Source organism: Cornus florida, unplaced genomic scaffold (assembly GCF_030987335.1).
Source record: "Cornus florida cultivar Cherokee Brave unplaced genomic scaffold, ASM3098733v1 CherokeeBrave_3.0.0_Hap2_Chr10, whole genome shotgun sequence".
NCBI classification, from domain to species: domain Eukaryota; kingdom Viridiplantae; phylum Streptophyta; class Magnoliopsida; order Cornales; family Cornaceae; genus Cornus; species Cornus florida.
Window position 1 is genome coordinate 70,546,301 of NW_026775580.1, and position 18,857 is coordinate 70,565,157.

An 18,857-nucleotide genomic window follows, 5' to 3' on the forward strand; every position below is an offset into this window, starting at 1 on the left:
AAAAAAAAAAAAAAAAAAAAAAAAAAAAAAAAGACTTGCTTATGTGTTAATCTTTTTATCTAATTGTTGATCTTACATGCCTATTATGTTATAAAACTTGCTAGAGATTGTATGTGATGGCATGTGAACTCTTCCTAAAATACTTGTAGAGAATGTTCAATTGTGTAGTATAAAATTCCTTATTTCCATGGCATTGTGAACATGAGACATACATGCATACTATAGGGCATGAAGATGGGAAAAGTGTTTTGGAATGAAAAAGGGAAATTTTGGGGAAGAAGTTTCGATTAAAGTGTTTTACGAAAACCCGTTCGCCGCGGAGTCACCAAAGGGCTGGTAGGTTAATGTAACCTAGAGGGAACTAGGGAGATTGCCCTAGCATGGTTGAGCTATCTGGGCCCCAAATGAAGTTGCGGAGGTACCAACGGTCAGGGACAGTAGCCAATCCTTCTCTCAGCGCTGAGGGGGTACCAAAGGGGGTTTCATTAACGGTTTGAAAAGTGATGGATTTGAATGTTGAAAATGGGAAGCGAAATCAGCATGCATTGCATTACATTACATTGTGTTGTTTATGTTGAGATTGGATATGATGTTGTATTTTCCCAACATGGTATGATCCCACTTCCCATTGTCCAATTCATTGATTGGATTCACGGGGCTACAAGAGGTATGTCTTAGGCACCACCTACTGAGCAATTCGCTCACCCCTTTTATATTAACATTTTTCAGGACACAAGGGGTTGGCGGATGATAATCCACTACTGGGTTGAGAGGACTTAAAGGACATTTTGAAAGTATTTGAGAAGCTTGAGTTTATTTTGTGTAGTAGCATGATAAAGATTATACTAAGTTTATTTGGCATGTATATCATGATTATAACTTGTAGCTTGAATTCATTTTGTTGTAAATTAAGACAATGGCAAAGACTATGTATAAACTCCATATAATTGAATATTATGACATTGTAATTGCAATCAAGTGTTGGTACTCATGTTCATGATTGTTGAATTACCCATTTTTAAATATTTGGGATACGTTTAATCCATTTCAAAGTCCCCATTTCAGTTTCTCCTTCATGTCCAAAGTGCAGCACTTCAGTTTCAGGATCAGGGCTCGAAGAAGCCATTTCGGTCAACTGAAATGACGCATCGGTCGACTGAACCAATTGCATGCTCTCGGGATCTTGGGTTTCGGCCGACCGAAACTGCACTTCGGTCGACTGAAGTAGGCGGCCATTCTCCGTTTTTTTCCCCCCGGCATTTATCACGCTAAATGTAAAAATGTGTTTTGAGACTTCCCAAAGGTATAGTTCAAGTGTAATGATAATGCTTTGACTCTAGAAATGTCGAGTTTAACGTAGGTGACCTCAGGTTCGAGTAAGGACCCGGCTAACGGTTAGGGCCTCCGGGTCCGGGGCGTTACAGTACCCGTATGCTTAATTCTCCTCAATGACTCCCGAGCCACCCAGCCAGAATTTGCTAGAAGAAACTGCTCCTTCAGTTATTTCCTCAGCTCTGTAAATATAGTAATTTTGGGGCGTAACTCGTCCTCCACCCGAGTTCGCTACCACAATTTAGCATCACCAAAAAAAAGCATACTGGTAATAGTTACCTTGTCATTATCTGGAATGTGGGCTGCTCAAAAATATTGCTCCATATCCCACAAGAAATTCTCCAGATCTTTGGCACTCCTCTTGCCCCCGAATGACTTTGGTTCTGGAATTTTGATTTTGGAAGATGATGGCTTCTCACCCACAACAGTCTGATTGTGCATGGCCCTTTTCAACAGAGCCACTTCGCCTTCCAAATCCTTCACATGTTCTTTTAAGAGGTCTGTCATGGATATCACATCATCCGTCATAATCTGCATCTTAAAGTTTGTCTCCCCCACAAACTCTTCAAGCATTGATCGTATTGTCTGCAACTCAACTGCAAACAATTCAATCTGCTTCGTCAAGGCAGCAGCATTGTCAGATTGTGGAGCACCCACCAAGGCCTCTAAACGAGTCACACGATCTCTGAGAGCTTTTGTAGCATTACCACCGGCCATGATAAACCCAACTCTAGGCTCTGATACCAATTATCACAGGGGTAAATTCTGAACACGAATCTAGTGACCTATGATAGCACTAAGCCAGAAATATGAACAACTTTTTTCTAAATTTCTGACTTAGCTCAGCCAACTCACACTTGCTACCTAGAATACACAGCAAGTAAAATACTCACACACACAAGTATAATTGCAAGAATGTAAGGACAATAACACCCACGAATTTACAGAAACATAAGGCTTCCAACCTTTTACTATTATTCACAAAACAGTACAAGGAAAGGCCTCAACCTGCAGAAGCATACAAGAGTCTTTCACAACACAACTCTGTGTCTCACTCTCTATCTCCTTCTCTACAGAACCCACATTAGCAATATATAGGCAAACTCTCAAAACCGCCCACAACTGCCCACTAAAGTGGTAGATGACACCCCCATCCACCTAGGATCGTGCTGGCACCCTCTAAGTGTGTCAGCACTACATATGTAGTTGACAAGCCCAACTGCTAGCTTGTTGGCACGCTTTGCTCATGCCACATACATGGGAAGTTACTCAACACACCCCCACTCCCCATAATATATGCACATGAGGGGGAAGTGTTAGTAACTTCCCCCAACCAACTGAGCCCACTTAGCCATCTTCTGTAACCATCAGCATAGTGGAGAAAAACCGACTCCAACCGCCTGTGCCACATGCATAGGAAGTTAATACAGCACACCCCCACTCCCCAAAATGAGTGGAAAGTGCTAGTAACTTCCCCCAACCAACTGAGTCCACTTAGCCATCTTCTGTAACCATTAGCATAGTGGAGGAAAACCGACTCCAACCGCCTATGCCATATGCATGGGAAGTTACTAAGTACACCCCCACTCCCCAAAATAAGTAGAAAGTGCTAGTAACTCCCCCCAACCAACTGAGCCAACTTTGTGAATCTAGCCCATGCCAAGCCCACTAATCTGCACTCACATATAAATGCCTTAGAGTGCACGGCGTGCCAAGCCATGCACGCCCGTGTGCACGTCCAAGTGCACACCCATAAGCGCGTTGTTACACGCCAGCGCTCACACTGGTGCTCATCTATGAGCGCCATGCTTGAACGTCCGTGTGCACGCGATTGCACGCCCGTGCACACACTGGGCTGAACCCCTACCTGTGCACCTGCCTGGACACCCACGCGCGCCACTGCTCACTTGTTTGCCATTCGGTAGTTCGGATGCTCCCTTCTTGTGTAACCATCTTGGAGTGGTGCAACACGTGCCCATGCACATTAGCTAAGCCCTCTAAGCAAGCCATGCCATAGCCCAACTGATGTGCTCAACCCCTCTCTAGTATAGTTCTAAGGAAAATCAGTACTCTGACAAGAGTAGACATCACATATGCTTGAGAAATCATAATGGCCTTTCAGACCCTTCCCGAAATCCAAATCGAGTGCCGTCTGCACCAACCATCTTTTATGGATTTAAGGTATCTCCCATAAAGATCCCGAGTTAAAACTCTAAACTTCACTTTTTCGCCATATTTACAAAAATGCCACTGAGCACCCCCAGTGCACACTGACAGCATCCCATGGTTGTCAGGAGGCTTGTCAAGGTCCCAACCCTCTAACACATTACCAGTATACAGTCGTCATGAATATATTGAAGAACGAACAACTTGAAAAGGAACTAGTAAAATCTATAATTGTCTAGGTATTTTGAACATAGATTTTTAAATTTTGATTCTAGATATTTTTTTTCACATATTGTTTCGATTATTTCGAACACAAAATTGTTCTGAGGGAATAAATTCTTTTGGATGTTTCATGCTCAAAAAAAGTAGTACGAGGACAATGCAAATCAATTTAATTAATAAGGTTATTTTGGTAAAAGTTTTAATAAACTCTAATTTCATTCCTTTGGATCAAACAAAAGCAAGTTATCACTCCATCAATCTTCTTTGTTATCACTTCCATTCAATTAAATAAAAAGTAAATGAGACATTTTTCCTTCTCTAAGGACTAGGAAGCACGGATATGGACATTGTATGTAGGCACGACATGATACAGACATTGATACAACAAATCTCAAAATAATTGGATATTGTGACATGAATACGTCAAGAAATAATAATATAATATTTTATTATATATAAAAATAATAATCATTTTTATTGATTTTAAACACGTAATCATAAATGAAAACACTAATTTGAAATTTTGTATTCAATGTTCGTTATTTTAAATTTTATATTATTTTTCGTGTTAGTTTATAATATATTTTAAATTGCATTGAATTTTATTCTTTGAAATAATATAATTACAAATTAACACCGCGGTGTCCAATAAGTGTCCAAAACGTGTCCCAGCCGTGTCCAATCAGAAAATAAATATTCTAATTTTAAGACACTTCTAGTCGTGTCCGCCACGACACCCTAGGTGGAGTGTCCGTGCTTCCTAGCCTAAGAATAAGTCCTCTCCCTTTTATTCATTTTTTATTCCCTCCAACCAAACTAGGCACACATACTCAGTTACACTTTTCACAAATTCTTCAATACTGGGCTTGAAACCTCCACCCTCCATTGAAGAAGGAGAGTTTATACACTGGGCTAATGACCAATTGTTCATTTTTAAAATTCTTGGTTTCATCTGTTTTGTTTTATGGAGATTAGGCACCACAAAAGCCGTGATTTTGGCACTCCCTTTTTTCTATTATTGCATCAACTTATTATTATTATTATTTTTTTTTTTAAAGAAAATAATAAGAAGGTCCTTAAACTTATTAATACATTTTGTAAAAAAAAAATAAAAAATTAATATATCATCCCTTATTATATAATACCATAATTATCATTTATACTATAAACTTTAATTTTATTTTTTTAAAAACGTTCTTTACTTCCTTTAGTACTTTATTAGGTCCTGTCAAAAGAAATAATTATAAATTTTTTGTTTTCTATTTTTAGAAAACTTTTTTTGGGAGTCTTGTCAAACAAGAGAGAACATTTTTTGGGTTTTTTTGTTTTTTTTGGTTTTGTCAAAAGAAATAATTTATTCATGAGTTACCATTTTTTTTTTTTTTTCCCCCTTTTGTGTACTAAATTCCTTTTTTTTTTTTTTGGGATCCCGATCAAAAGATTAGATCATTTATTCAACACAGAAAACTTTATTTTTGTCCTTTTTTTTGGTACATTTTTTTTGAGGTTCTATCTAAAGAGATAATTTATTGAACGGAGAAAACTTTTTTTTATTTAATTTATTCATAGATACTACGTATAAGTTTTAATAATTGATTCAATAGAAATAACTTTTTTCTTTTTTGGTACCTTTTTTTTTTTTTTTCTCAATCTGTCAAAAGAGGCCAAAAACATAAAAAAAAAAAAATTGGAAGGAGAGAGGGGATCAAAAAAATCATTTTATATATAAAAGGATAATTGTTTAATTTGAAAAAAAAAAAAAAAAAAAAAAAAAATCATTCACTTGTAAAGTGTCCTTTCTTTTAAGATGGGAGTGCAAATATCCTTCCCTAATTTTAGGATTTATATTATTTTACATTAGATTTTTGCATATATATATGGTTTCTATTATTATTATTTATGATCCTTCATCTTTGAGATATATATACTTTTCCTTGGATTTTCTCTCTGTGATATTTTCCTCTTCATATTCTTATATCATTTTCCTCACTCTTTTTCTTTTATGTTCCTCTATCCTGTATTCCTGTAGTGTCAGAGCACATCATTTTGGTATTTTCTTATTTCCCAAATATTTCTTGTTGATTATGGGAGATCGGTCCTTGTATCTTTCTCAATCTTCTTTTAATACCATAACAAACAAACAAAGGAATCTAATTTTATCTTTGGAAAATGATTTTGTTCGAATCAAGCTGGACATTTGTGTGGGCCTCACAGGTGTGTTGTGAGTGTGGGACTTGGTTGACTGGTGAGATTCACGAGCCTCTGGTATAATCTTTCGATTTATGATTCAAATCTTAGGATCTGTTTGACATGCGTTTTATTTTTAGCTAAAACAAAAATAACTCATATTTTTCACTTCACATGTAAAATACTGTAATAAATTTTATTTTATTACAAAATGTCTCAATATCTAGATTATTTTTTCATTAAATGATCACAATTCATATTCTTATTAAATTATACTTAATCTGTTTTTCTTATTGAAATAAATTATGAAAAAAATTCATACTAATTTGATGACACATTCTCTATTAAATTTGCATTTATTTATCTTTAATTTTTTAATTATTTGTATAAATAAATATCTTTAAATACAAAATTTTAAATCAGTTTAAGTAATTTATTAAATTTTCATGAATATAGAAAAAAAATTTATTTAAGTAATTTATTAATATTTCATCAATATATTGTATGAAAAATAAGGTATTTTTTATGTTAAATTTTTTTAAAGTAAGTATAATAAATTTTATTATAAATAGTAAAGTTTAATTAATAAGTTAATCATTTTAGAAAAATGTAGTTATAAATCTTTTTATTTTTTTCTTTTTTTATGATAAGTTGATACTGATAATAAAATTAAGGCAAACAATGTAATTAATATTTAGATATGAGGAAAGATAATAAAAATAATTTAATAAAAAATGACAAATTTAATGAGAAAGAGTAAGATAGTCTTTTGCGATTATTTGTCTTTAATTGCAACATATCAATAGTTTAAGGTGATAATTTGTAGTTTGTAGTTGGAAGGGGTTATTTGCAAAAGGATAATAATTAAAGTTTTTTTTTTTTTTTTTTTTTCCTACACTTTATCCTAATAAATAATTATAATAATAAGGACTAATTCCATAAGACCTTGACTACTTTCAAATTTTAATTATAAACTCTCAACTTATTTCAAAAAATCTCTTACACTTTAAAAAGTGATAAACTTGTCCCAATATTCGTGTCCGACCCGTTAAACCAATTGTGAAATCACAAATTTTATCTTTCTATTTAATGTTAAATTTTAAACTAAAAATTATTATTTTTTAAATTACAAAAATAATTTAGAGAGGGATGAGTTTGAGAGGGGGTGGTGAAGAAGATAATTAAAGGGTATTTTTGTAATTTAAAAAATATATTTTTATTTTTAAATTTAACATTAAATAATAAAATTAAATTTGTCATTTTACAGTCCAGTTAATGCGGACATAAATATGACAATTTGATCACTTTTTAAAGTGTAAGAAATTTTCAGAAACACATTTAAGATTTATGATCAAAATTTAAAAATTATGGAAGTTTTATGAAATTAGTCCTAATAATAATAATAATAAGTGGCATGGTTTGTATTCGTTGCATTGCAAAAGCCCATTGTGAAAACAAAAAAATGAGTCCATTCCAAATTTCCAACCGTACCAATTATTTCTTAATATTTTACCTCTCTACTCCTCAATTATTCAACCCTATTAGGTTAATGAAAAGTCTAGGGTTCAAGTCCGGATCGTTTTTGATTCCCGCGAAATTTGAAAGTTCAAGTTTTGGATCTTTGCTCCATCTCTATGGTTCTACTCAAACAAACCGACTCAAAACTTTCCCGCCTTTCCGAGAGTTGAAGGTGGAATACAAGCATAAAACCACCATTCAGATTGCTTCCTAACATTTCTGGCTCCCTCTCACTGCAATTCTACATAGTGTGAATTCTTGCTCTCCAAGTAAGTTTTTTCCTCTTCGTCTATTCATTCTCTCGTTTCTCGAATTTACAATTAATGTTGTCAATGTTTCAGCTCTGCAACTTTTTCAGCAATTAATCTAGATGGTTTTGCTTATCATAAATCAGGTCAGTAGTGATCAAATTACATGATCTTATTCATCTTTAATTATTAATTATATATCTTCCTTTCTAGATTTATGGTCTTCAAATCTTCATTTAATTTATAACCTTCCAAGAGTTTATTTCTCTATGAACAATGTTATATATACAAGTCGAGTCAGCTTGTATATCAATTTTCTTTCTCCTATTTAGAACTTGCTTTTCCATTATGGTGGTTTCTCTCCTAATTATTTTATTTGTAATCTATTGGTACATAAGAGAAGAAATTTAGGAATTCACATATTATTATTATTATTATTATTTTATTTTATTTTTATTTTTATTTTTTTCAATTTGATACCGGATGATAAAAGTTCATCTTGTTTCAATTTTGTACTTGGATTCGGTTATCCAATCCTTGTATATATAAGCATCTAGATCTAGTAGATAAAACTTAAAAGCACAGATTATACAAGTACAACTTTTAATCTGAGAAACCATTAGAAAGGGATTAATAACATGGTTATTCGAGTTGATTTTTTTGCATTCATTGAACAGATTCAACATACACTAGGAGAACAGGATAAAAGAGAATACAAGAACCACTTTTACACTGTCCATTTTACATTCTTAAGTTCTTATACATATGCTTTTCTTATAAAATTCACCCACCACAAAGGCGCAATTTTTGCTTCATTGGAGCTTTAGATTCTTCAGAAGCCTGTTGACGGAAAAAGAAAAAAAAACAAATGGTAACACAAACGCAGCATTAGTTCTTAAAGACAATTCAAAATATTATAATACAGATTAATATTAGATTGCATATATATATATATATATATATATGAATTGGCCCATGGCATCAACTATACCTTGCACCTTTATCTGGGATGCTATCTTCTTCATGACCAGCTAATAGACACTTCATATTCACAAGTTTATTTCATGATGGTGAATCAAACTTTCAAAATCTCCTTTTCAATGATTTATAATTTTTGTGCTTAAATGAGATAGGTTGAATAATGAATCTGACTTTATTTTCTTGCATATAGTGGCATTCATAACTCGTGCCTAGGTAACGTAGCTAAACCTTGTTGGTATAACAACAATTATTCTAAGGAAAATGTTTTGGCAATCCGAATTTGGACTCTCTATCATTGCTCTTAGTTTCAATTATAGATCCGAGAAGCATTCTCATGAGCAAAGCCTAGGGATCAATGAAGGGTTACAAAGGAATGTGCAGACTTAGTAAGAAAATGGATAAAAAATTGGACCCGTATCCTTATCAAGACAAGAGACACCTGCTAAATTATAACTTATGAAATGAGGTGGTCGGAGCTTTCAAGCATAGGACCATGTGCATGTGATCTAAAACTAGTTGGATTAGATTTCATGTGGTTCCTTTTAGGAAGTTCAATATTGTATGATAGATCTTGATAATAAAAAATGACAAAAATCCAATATAATAATATTATATATATGTCTTCGAGAGGGTTCAGTGATTGGTCTTGGCCTTAGCTACCATAAATAGAAAGGAAAACTGACACATAGTACTATAATGGTAAAGTAAATAATAGGTTCTTGATGCTTCTATCTAATCCCATAAATAAAAAAATGTTCACACATAATGTCTCCATTTTTGTTTATTGACATGTTTTCAGGCCATTTTGATTAATGTTTTTGTTGGTTTGGAAGTATAGAAAAAAAAAAATTTATTGGGAGGAAATGGTAATCATATATATCATCATATACTACAGAAGTAAATATGTGTAATAGAGAAGAAGTGCATTTATGTATGTTTGTTTTGGTTAGTTACTAAGAGAGGGAATGGAATAACTTACTCCAAAAAGAATCTGAAATGAAAAGAAAGTTATTTGTTGTAAATTGATGATGATGAATTGAGAGTTAGCAGTACCTCTGTTCATGACCAAATCCTCTCCCGTTGCTTCCAATGGCCCGGTAATTGGGTAAAGGTACTTGATCAGATTCTATCTGCATGATATCCCTCACAAGGATTTCATAATGCCTCTTCACTTCCTCCGCCGATTTCCCACCCACAGCCCTGGCCACATTATGCCAGCGGTCAGGGGTGTCCTTGTCATATAAAGCCAGAGCGTCTTCGAATTGCTTGTTCTGCTTTGTTGTCCAGGAGGAACCAGAAGTACGCGAAGAAGTCGTAGAGCTTGATGCCATTTCTCTTTAATTGAGTGAAATTTTGTAGAGTTATGTGTATATCAAGGGCTAGGTAGATGATAGTGAGAAAAACAAATATGTAACCGAGTTTTGGCGAATTGAGTCGAAAATTTAAGAGAAGGAATCCACAAAGGAAAATAAAGAAAGAACGAAAGGAAATAAAGCAAAGAGGTGGTAAGTGAAGGTGATGGTATGGGAAACAAACTAGCATGCTAGCTCCGTATAAATAGGAGGAGGAGGTGTTGGGGTGGAGCAAGTTGGCAATATTTTTTTAGACTTTAGAGAGAAAAGTGCAACAAGATGTGATTCTTTTTCATGGGTACCACAACATGAAGCAAGGGTAGAAGCCTAGAAGGAGAATCAGTGAAGAGTGTCGAAGGACAAGCTCTTTAGGAATTGCTTGATTAGTCCTTTTGTCGTCTTTTATAATATCATCAGCAAGTGGATTTCCCTAGAATTTTTCTTCAAGCTGGAGGGGATTAGATCCCATAATTCTAAACCTTCCGATTAAGATATATGCGCCAACCAAATGAATTCTTACATCAACCTAAAAATACACTAAAGTATTCCATCATCTTTTTTCTGGGATTTGTTTGCCTTTCTTATTACATCAACTTGGCACAACATGAATTTGCATTTTCCAAGGAGCAGGATGTCATTTTTCTGAAATTGAAAATTTAACATGATGATCATGTACTGCACTTATCAAAGAGGAATGATACAAATTTATCCTTTATTGTTTTGTATCACCTTCTATATCTTCAGCATGAAAGACTCAAACCCCCCCTAAAACTCCTTAACACCCCCCACCCCCCTCCAAAAAAAAAAATTAATAAAAATAAAAATATATTTTATTTTTTCTCGCATTTTGTCCTGTGAAATTATTAGGAATTCTTACACCTTATTGATGGTAGGGACTCTGAAATGGTGGTTGTATCATTTCTGAGCAGCATTCCTGCTGTAGGAGCATATTGCGAAAAGAAAATCATGGAATCACACTCGATATCTATTTAATTTTTTTCTTCTAAACGGCTAGTTTCTAAATTCTACTTTGGAGGTCTGTTATAAATAGAAATGCCTGAAAAGAAAATAAGAAGTTTGGAGGGTTGGATTATTTTGCATTATGAGAGAGCCTTCTGAGCCTCAAATAGTCAGTGGTCTTCTAATTGATGAATGAGTCCCAACCCTCGGGTGAGTGAGTCCCTAGGTAGACCCCCCTAGAGTTAAGCGGTCCTTCTTGTTGGCATCAATTTCAAAGCCTTCTTTAGTTTTGGTTGTCTGAAATCCTGCATTGCTGCTGTATTAGGCGATGCTGTGTCTATTAGTGTGTTTTGGTTAAGGAACTTCGGTTGCCTCTAATTGATGTCGTTTCCCGCCAGCAACATCCTATTGATGCCATTTCCCTTGACATATCTTTTATCATGCTTAGAACATATATATATATATATATATATATATATATATATATATATATATATGTTGAAAACATTCAGAAACTTGCAGTGGAAATGGTGGCTCCCTTAGCAATACAGCTGAAGTTTCACAATAAAAATTGGTACAGTTTTAGTACTTCATTTCTTTTAAGAGATAGTGGCTACAAACTGAATCTAATACCATTATCATCTGACTATATTATCTATTAAAAAAGATACTTTAACAAAACTTGAATATAAGAATCTAATTATTAACTTTCAACTCCAAAAAAACAAGAATGTATTTTTTAAATAAATATTTTTTATATTAGGCATGCTAAGATATCTGAGTTGAATTTCTTTAATATCTTTGATACAATGATTGCTTATTTTATCCTCAAATATTTCTAATATCATCGATCCGAATAAATATGTTAATGTGATCATAACAACTAGCACAAAAATTGAAATTGAAAATTTACCTTTCAAAAAAACCTAACACAAAAATTATAAGATAAAGGTGCACAATACCTATAGTGCCGGTTGAAACCATCCACAATGTGGACTATGCATGTTCTTCCTATAGTGGAACATGATCCATATTCATGCCTAATATTCCTTTGTTCCATTATAAAAACATTGTAAGCATGAATTATGAACTCATTGAGTCGACACTTTTTTCGCCAAATTAATTTTACTACTCCCCAATTTGAACATGGTACACCATTTACTGCGGAAACTCTTCTCAATTGAGAGAATTGAGCTGGCTCAAATATTGTTCAAGGAATTCAGGAGTTAATTCTTTGCCTTGTTGTTTCCCGGTTATTCCTTTTTTATTTTCTTTTTTAGCTTATGGTACCTTTTACTTCATTTAAAGTGAATCCAGATGATCATCTAGTGATCACCTAGGAGTATGCAAGCCTCCAGCATAGAGGCCATCATTTCCCTCCAATACATGATATGCGAGGACAATACTTTTCCCTTTTCCTGGAGAACATCAGTTTGACTGCCTACTGAAAAATGAAAGGAGAAATTGCTCGTTCTTCAGTTCGAATCACAATGTACTCCAAAGCTGTTAGAGAATGGCCCAACAATGTATATCAAGCTCTTAACACCCTTCTTCACGTGCAATTCCTTCTTGCGCGTCAAAGATCAAAAATACCAAACCAAGTTAAGATTTGTCATAACTGAATGGTTGATACCATGTTACTTATCGTCAACTCTAAAAGCTTAAGTTATTAGAAAATGGATCCAACAACGTAAATCAAGCTGGCTATAACATATTCATCTTATCGAAGTAGTATTTATTCACATGGAAGTGGGGATGGCCCAAGTTAGACAAGTTGCTTAGTCCTTGGCATGGAGAACTGCCAATTATATGCATGTGGAGGGCCCTGCTTATGGCTGATATTCAGACAAATGCTCTACGAATCTAATTAAAAGGACACCAATTCTTCGGTATTTAGAATCCTTATCATCTCAACTCCATCAGATCAGGCAAAGCTAGGTCTATGGTTCCCCGCCTTTTCCCCTTAAACTCTGTTCCTTGGCTATGTACTGTGGTCCTTCCCTATGATTAAAGCAAGGAAAATGATACAGCCGCCACTATTTTATGTGAGTAGAGATCACGCTCCTAAAATAATCTTATTTGGGTAGAGATGACGCTCCTAAAACAATCGTACCTTATTTTTTCAAATGTTGGATGTTTTTAAAGCTACACTTGCTATTACGTGTCATTATTTAATTAGCAGATGATATTTCCGAGTCATTAAAGTTTTTTTTCTTTCATTTTTGCACGGCAGCAAACAAAAAAGTATGTTGACTTCTAACTAGTTGGAGTACATCATCACCTATGGATGGTCCAATCATGTGGTAGCAAAAGCTTGAGAACCACACAAGGAGGGAATCTTTTGGGCATCAAGGGCATAAAGGAAAAATGGTAGAAAGATGTGTAGCCATTGAATCTACGTGGGAAAAGAAGTGAAAAAATTCTTTTGTTGATGGAATGTTCCGAGAGATAAGGAGATATTTGAATGAGATGAGGTTCATGCATCAACCAATGGAGTTTGTAGAATTTTGTTGAAAATATGCCTTTTCAAAGGGTGAACATGAAATTGAATGATGTATTCATGGTTAGATTCGAAAAGATTAGATATGTTCCATCTTTTTAGGAGTCAAATTAAGGGCATTAATAGCTTTGAGAGGGAGAGATATTAGATATGTTTCATCTTTTATGGAGTAAAATTAAGGTTATTAGCTTTGGTGTCTCCTAAGGGAGAAGTAAGTTGGTTCTTTTGGTTTTGGGTTGGGTGTAATTCTTGTTGGAATATAAGATTCTTCTTTATTTACATCATCTCAGCATCCAATTTAGTGTACTTTATTTGAAAATGCCAATTAAACATTGTTTAACTATGTTATGTTGTGCTTATTATTTTATCTTTTTCACTCACAAAATTTTTCCAATGGATGCTCCTCTACACCATTATAATCGAAAAAATATAATCGAAAAAATAAAAAAGTGAAGACTAAGGGTTCGAATGAAAGTAGGTTTCTTGTGAAGGAAAAAAAGAAAAAGAAAAAATATATATATATAGTCAGTCCAATCCCAAATAGGAGAAGATCAGTATTAAGTCTCTATGATCATAATCCATTTTATTTATAAAAAAATAAAATGAATCGACATAATTATAAATTCAAACATAGTTTCTCAAGAATGTAAGGGTCTCGTTTGATTTGTCACTTAAAAATTAATTTTCGAAAACTTTCATGTAATTAAAAATTTTAAAACAGCTTTCAATAATCTGAACTGAATAGAGTTTTTGTACAATTTTTTAATTTTCAGTTCTCTTGAAAAAAATAAAAACTATTTTCTAAGTGGCCTAAAATTTCCCAATGCAAAATTGTTATTATTATATTATTTGGAAAATCTGGTTATGAAAAGTTATTTTCTCTCCTTCTTTCATTTTTTTTTCTTTTTTTTTTTTTTGCCCTATTCAAATTCCTAAAAAAATTATATGTATATATATATATATGCCCTTAACTTTAGACTGCTTTCTGTATCAAACTAAGCGGATCATAATTCATGTAATCCACCTCAAATAATTCGGAATCAGACAACTAATGACCACCATTCCTCCACGTCGACTCGTAGTTAATAATAATTATTATTATTGAACTAAAAAGAGGTTCTCTTTTAGTCGAGTCGAGTCCATAGGGGAGAAATCTAGCATAGGATGCCTGTAACCGAATCTGGATAATAATATTGTAAAAAAATTTCCGCACTGATCAAACATTGGTTATATATATAATTGAAATGCTGTTCCTTCACTTTTATTCTTAATTTTAGATATTTAAGCCTCAACTTATTTTGAACTAAATTTTTTTTTCATTCTCATTCCAATTTCACAGTACGGAATCACTACTCCCAAACATAACTTGAATATATTTATTGTAATACAATAGCAGGCCTGTAACCAAGCGGTACCAAATTCCTACTTCCCAAAGGAGATTAAGGGTTCGAACCTCAATGAAAAACTCGTTCAAATTCTATTAGTATCTTAATAGTATTCCCCCTTAATGAACTCGTTCAGTCGCTTCACTTCCCCACTCTGCAGCTCCACCACTGCTCGAACGACATCTACAATAGAAATCATGCCTACAATCCTTCCATCGATCACTGGCATGTGTCGAATATGATTATCTGCCAACATTAAGAGATCCATTATTTCGTTTCCGTCGTTTTTCTTGCAAAAAAATGAACGAATACTTGACCCCCTAATTCATAATTATTAGTGTCATTTTTACAACATGTATTATGAGTGTTACATCAATATACCTGTCATGAGCTGCATTGCCTGAAGAATGTTTGTATCTGATGTCACTGTTATCAGCTTGTTCTGTGGATGTAAAAACAAGTACCAAGGCAAAGTTAGAGAGAGAGATAACAGCATCTGTTCTAAAGATCATAAATGCACAAAAATAACCTGCTGAGTCATGATTTCCCCGACGTTTGTGTATTTAGATGATCTATCCTGCGCGACTACCTTCCGTAGATAGTCTGTTTTTCATCCATTCCACCATCAACAATTAGCATAATAACTTCATTTCATAGTTCTTTTATTGCAATCCAATGTTAGTTTTTAAGGTGCAATTCAGTTGATATGATCTTGTAAAAATGTTAATGCCCTTTAATTCACCTAAAGATTGAGAGGATTACTAAATTTCATGCTTGTATAGATTGCAAATGATATCTGAACCTAGATTTTATTTATTTTCCGCAGAAAAGTTTTAAAACTAATGTTCTGATGATCATTACCTCTTTCTGTGATGATTCCTGCAATAAGGTTTTGATCTCCTGGTCTTAGAACCACTAAAGATCCAACATTATTTTGTGCCATCTGCAATGAATTGTCATCGTGATCGTGAATGAGAGTTAAATTGAATTCAGTAAGGAAATTCTCTATATACATGTTTGAAGTGTAGTAGAAACATACATGCTTCACAGCATCATGGACAGTGTCATTGGTATGACAATAGAGCCATGACCCGACCTTCTCTTCTCCCTTTGTCATCAATACTTCTGCAACTGATGTATTCTCCAATCCCTTCTGCTGCATACCAGTAGAGGAGGTGACACATCCACAGCGTGAGAAAACTTTTTTCATCTCAGCTGTATCCCCCGTAGGTGAGTGCCTTAGAACTGCAAGCTTCAGTGACTCCTGGCAAGACCGTAATGCTCTGCCAAGTCCCTGCATTTTGGCCCTGCTGATTGAAATTAAAGTGATTTGTGTTAAATCTGTAAGTCATGTTTTTATATTTGATTTAAGCTTCTATAGAACTGTGTGGATCATATGTATTGTTCTGCACGTTTGAGTTGCAATCTAAACAGGTTAGCTAATATCTGAAAGCAGAAACAAACATAGGAGAAAGAATCAATGGTCGCAAGTAAATTTGGTTTTATATTTTGGTAGCTTTGGAAAAGAAAAATAAAGGCCCCAAGGCTGTGTGATCAGGCATGTAACATTGTAATTATCACATATAATGGCAGTGTTCTTGAAGTATTAGCAAATGGGAAGAGCAAGACGTGGATCACTGATCAGAACACAATTTGCATACATGGCACCGATTTTTTCCTGGACTGCAAGAATGTTAATTCTATATGAAGAATGCAGTATGCACATGGATCTGAATACGGTGAAGTTCAAGTGAAAATGACGAACAAAAAAGAGAGAAAAGAAGTGGAAGATTAACATTGTGTCATACCTTGCAAGCAGAGAGAGGTTGAACTTTGAACAGAATGGAAGCTCCCTTGATGGTGAAAATATGGACCGGTCCCCATCAGTGGCAATTCAAAGGAGGCAGAAGATTTCTTGCCTCTCATCGCTTACTTGTTAAGACATACTTTGTTGTGTTCTTTTCTTGAATAACTAGGCTGACCAAAGGAATTTTGTTGATCACTTTGCTTTTTATTGTAAGTTGCTTCTCTTGGTGGGTTTGATGTGGAAAGGCAGCTATCTTGAATTCCATACTTGTTCAACCTCTTCATCCCTATGTAGGGCAAACTGATGCAGGGTATGGATGGACTCCAAGATACTATTTCTCTCATCATAAATTTGGTATCTACTATACAATTTTATTGACATATACATATACATATATATAATATATATTTCAAAAGATTTTATATTAAAGAGAGAGCAACAAGAAGATGCTTAACTGGCATGTATGGTGTGGATATAGTAACTATGCAATATAAGTTACCTTCATGCAAAGTAGATGCTTGGAATGCCTTCTGCAGAAAAGCCCACATAGTTGCTCCCATTGGAGCAAGTTCAACGCAACAGCCAAACATCTACCCAGAAAACTCGGACCACATCGGACAACAGTGAAAACCTAAATACAACTGGAATGAGATGCTAGACCTTCCAATGAAGGAAAACCTGTTTAGAGAAGCCCACATATCTGGAAACAAAAGTTGTCCCAAAGAAGCAATCAATAAAATGTAAGAAGACGAGTATACAAGAATCCCAAAGGCTCTCCAAGGCATCAAACAATAATAACCCAGTTATGGCAATCCTCTTGTAACATTTTTTTTTTTTGGTAGGTAAAATTTCATTGATGAAAGAACTAATTACATCACTCTAGGGCAGCATACCACCCTTTACAAAGATGTAAAACTTTTCAAGAGGTTAGTCTTTACAATAGTGACAGTATAGACAGCCAAATATACAAATCCTAACACCAGAAAAGTAACTATACTTGCTAGCAAAGTCAGCAAAAGAAAAAGCACATCTAGGTTTGTAGCTCCATAAACTAAACAACCCATGAAGGAACCCCTCCATGACACAAAGAACCACCAGCAGAAGGTAACTATCAGAGGCTAGCAACTGAAGAAAGGACCAGGCAAAGCGAAAACAGAAGGTCAAACTAACCATAAGGAAAGGAATTGATGGGACTCCGGAGTATGCTCCATTCCGAGCAAAGCCACCTGTTTGGACAATCAAGAAATCTGCACCTAATATTGTACCGGATCCTTTTTTGAATACTGACCCCATCAGTATAAACATTGGAGAATATTCTGAAGTCAGTGATCTTCCCTTCGAAAAAACCAGTGAGTTCCCCATTGATGCTGATGGATAAGGAAGTTGAGGCGATGCAGGAGCCGATCCTGTGAATAAATTTAGTTGGGAAGCTCATGTGTTTCAGAATCAGGGGAAAAATCTGCCAATCTATGGTGTCATACGTTTTCTTGATGTCGACTCTGAGAGCACACCTAGCAGGGCCATAGCTTCTGTGATAGTTCTTAAACAGCTCCTGGGCAATTAGGATGGAGTCAGCAATCTTCCTTCCAGATATGAAATCTGTTTGGCAAGGAGAGATGCAGTTGTTCAGGATAGGTTTGATCCTTTTAACAATTATTTTAGCAATGGCCTTATAAATAGTGTTACAGCACGATATGGGCCTGAAAATCTGAAATTTTGGTTGGGTTTGGGACATTGGAACAAGAGTGATAGAAGCAGGATTAATCTCTTTTATGAGCTGCCCAGAGGTGAAGAATGACTTTATTCCTTGGATAATGTCCTCACCAACTATATCCCAAGTCTTTTTGATGAAACCAGCATTCCAACCATCAGGCCCAGGGGCTTTGGCATCCTTGATACAGAAGAAATCATCAGTGAGTATCATCTTATCATCATCTACTTCTTCCACAAGGTTATTTCTCTATATCGTTTATGGCAGAATACAAAGGCAGACATTTCACTTTCAGATTTCTTGCTGACAGCAACACCAGCTTCTAGCCCTACAACAGAAACAAAAACCTCTACTGAGATCCCCATCACAACTCCAGAAACCCAGCCCATTACAGCATCTCCAGCTAAAAGGCTGCCATTCAGCATTCAGGATTAGCCCCAGGTCTCAGTGATCTTGGACGAGAAGCAGGTGTTATATCCAACAAGGCC

General features: G+C 34.7%; 2 protein-coding genes across 3 annotated transcripts; both read right to left on the bottom strand.

Moving 5' to 3' along the window:
* Positions 1–8,306: 8,306 nt before the first annotated feature.
* Positions 8,307–10,198, bottom strand: LOC132278638 (protein RADIALIS-like 3). Its single transcript, XM_059780476.1, has 2 exons — positions 9,708–10,198; positions 8,307–8,513 (listed from the first exon to the last, which is right to left on the bottom strand). Exons 1-2 carry the CDS (start codon positions 9,983–9,985, stop codon positions 8,486–8,488), a joined length of 306 nt encoding a protein of 101 aa, XP_059636459.1. The 5' UTR covers positions 9,986–10,198; the 3' UTR covers positions 8,307–8,485.
* Positions 10,199–14,693: 4,495 nt separating this feature from the next.
* Positions 14,694–17,380, bottom strand: LOC132279619 (CBS domain-containing protein CBSX3, mitochondrial-like). 2 transcript variants are annotated; one of them, XM_059781641.1, is made up of 6 exons: positions 16,660–17,380; positions 15,891–16,158; positions 15,713–15,794; positions 15,381–15,454; positions 15,233–15,293; positions 14,694–15,097 (listed from the first exon to the last, which is right to left on the bottom strand). In XM_059781641.1, the coding sequence occupies exons 2-6, from the start codon at positions 16,149–16,151 to the stop codon at positions 14,955–14,957; spliced, it is 621 nt and encodes a 206-aa protein (XP_059637624.1). In that variant the 5' UTR covers positions 16,152–16,158; positions 16,660–17,380; the 3' UTR covers positions 14,694–14,954. The 2 variants fall into 2 exon arrangements, with proteins under 2 accessions (XP_059637624.1, XP_059637625.1); XM_059781642.1 differs by lacking the exon at positions 16,660–17,380 and having other exon boundaries at positions 15,891–16,653.
* Between the last annotated feature and the right edge of the window lie 1,477 nt (positions 17,381–18,857).

Coding starts and splice junctions, on each gene's coding strand:
- LOC132279619 (XM_059781641.1), bottom strand. CDS start 16,151: ATGCAGGGACTTGGCAGAGCATTACGGTCTTGCCAGGAGTCACTGAAG. Junction 15,795..15,890: donor TCCATGATGCTGTGAAGCAT/GTATGTTTCTAC, acceptor AATTCATTGCAG/ATGGCACAAAATAATGTTGG. Junction 15,098..15,232: donor GGCAATGCAGCTCATGACAG/GTATATTGATGT, acceptor TAATGTTGGCAG/ATAATCATATTCGACACATG.
- LOC132278638 (XM_059780476.1), bottom strand. CDS start 9,985: ATGGCATCAAGCTCTACGACTTCTTCGCGTACTTCTGGTTCCTCCTGG. Junction 8,514..9,707: donor GGATTTGGTCATGAACAGAG/GTACTGCTAACT, acceptor TTCCGTCAACAG/GCTTCTGAAGAATCTAAAGC.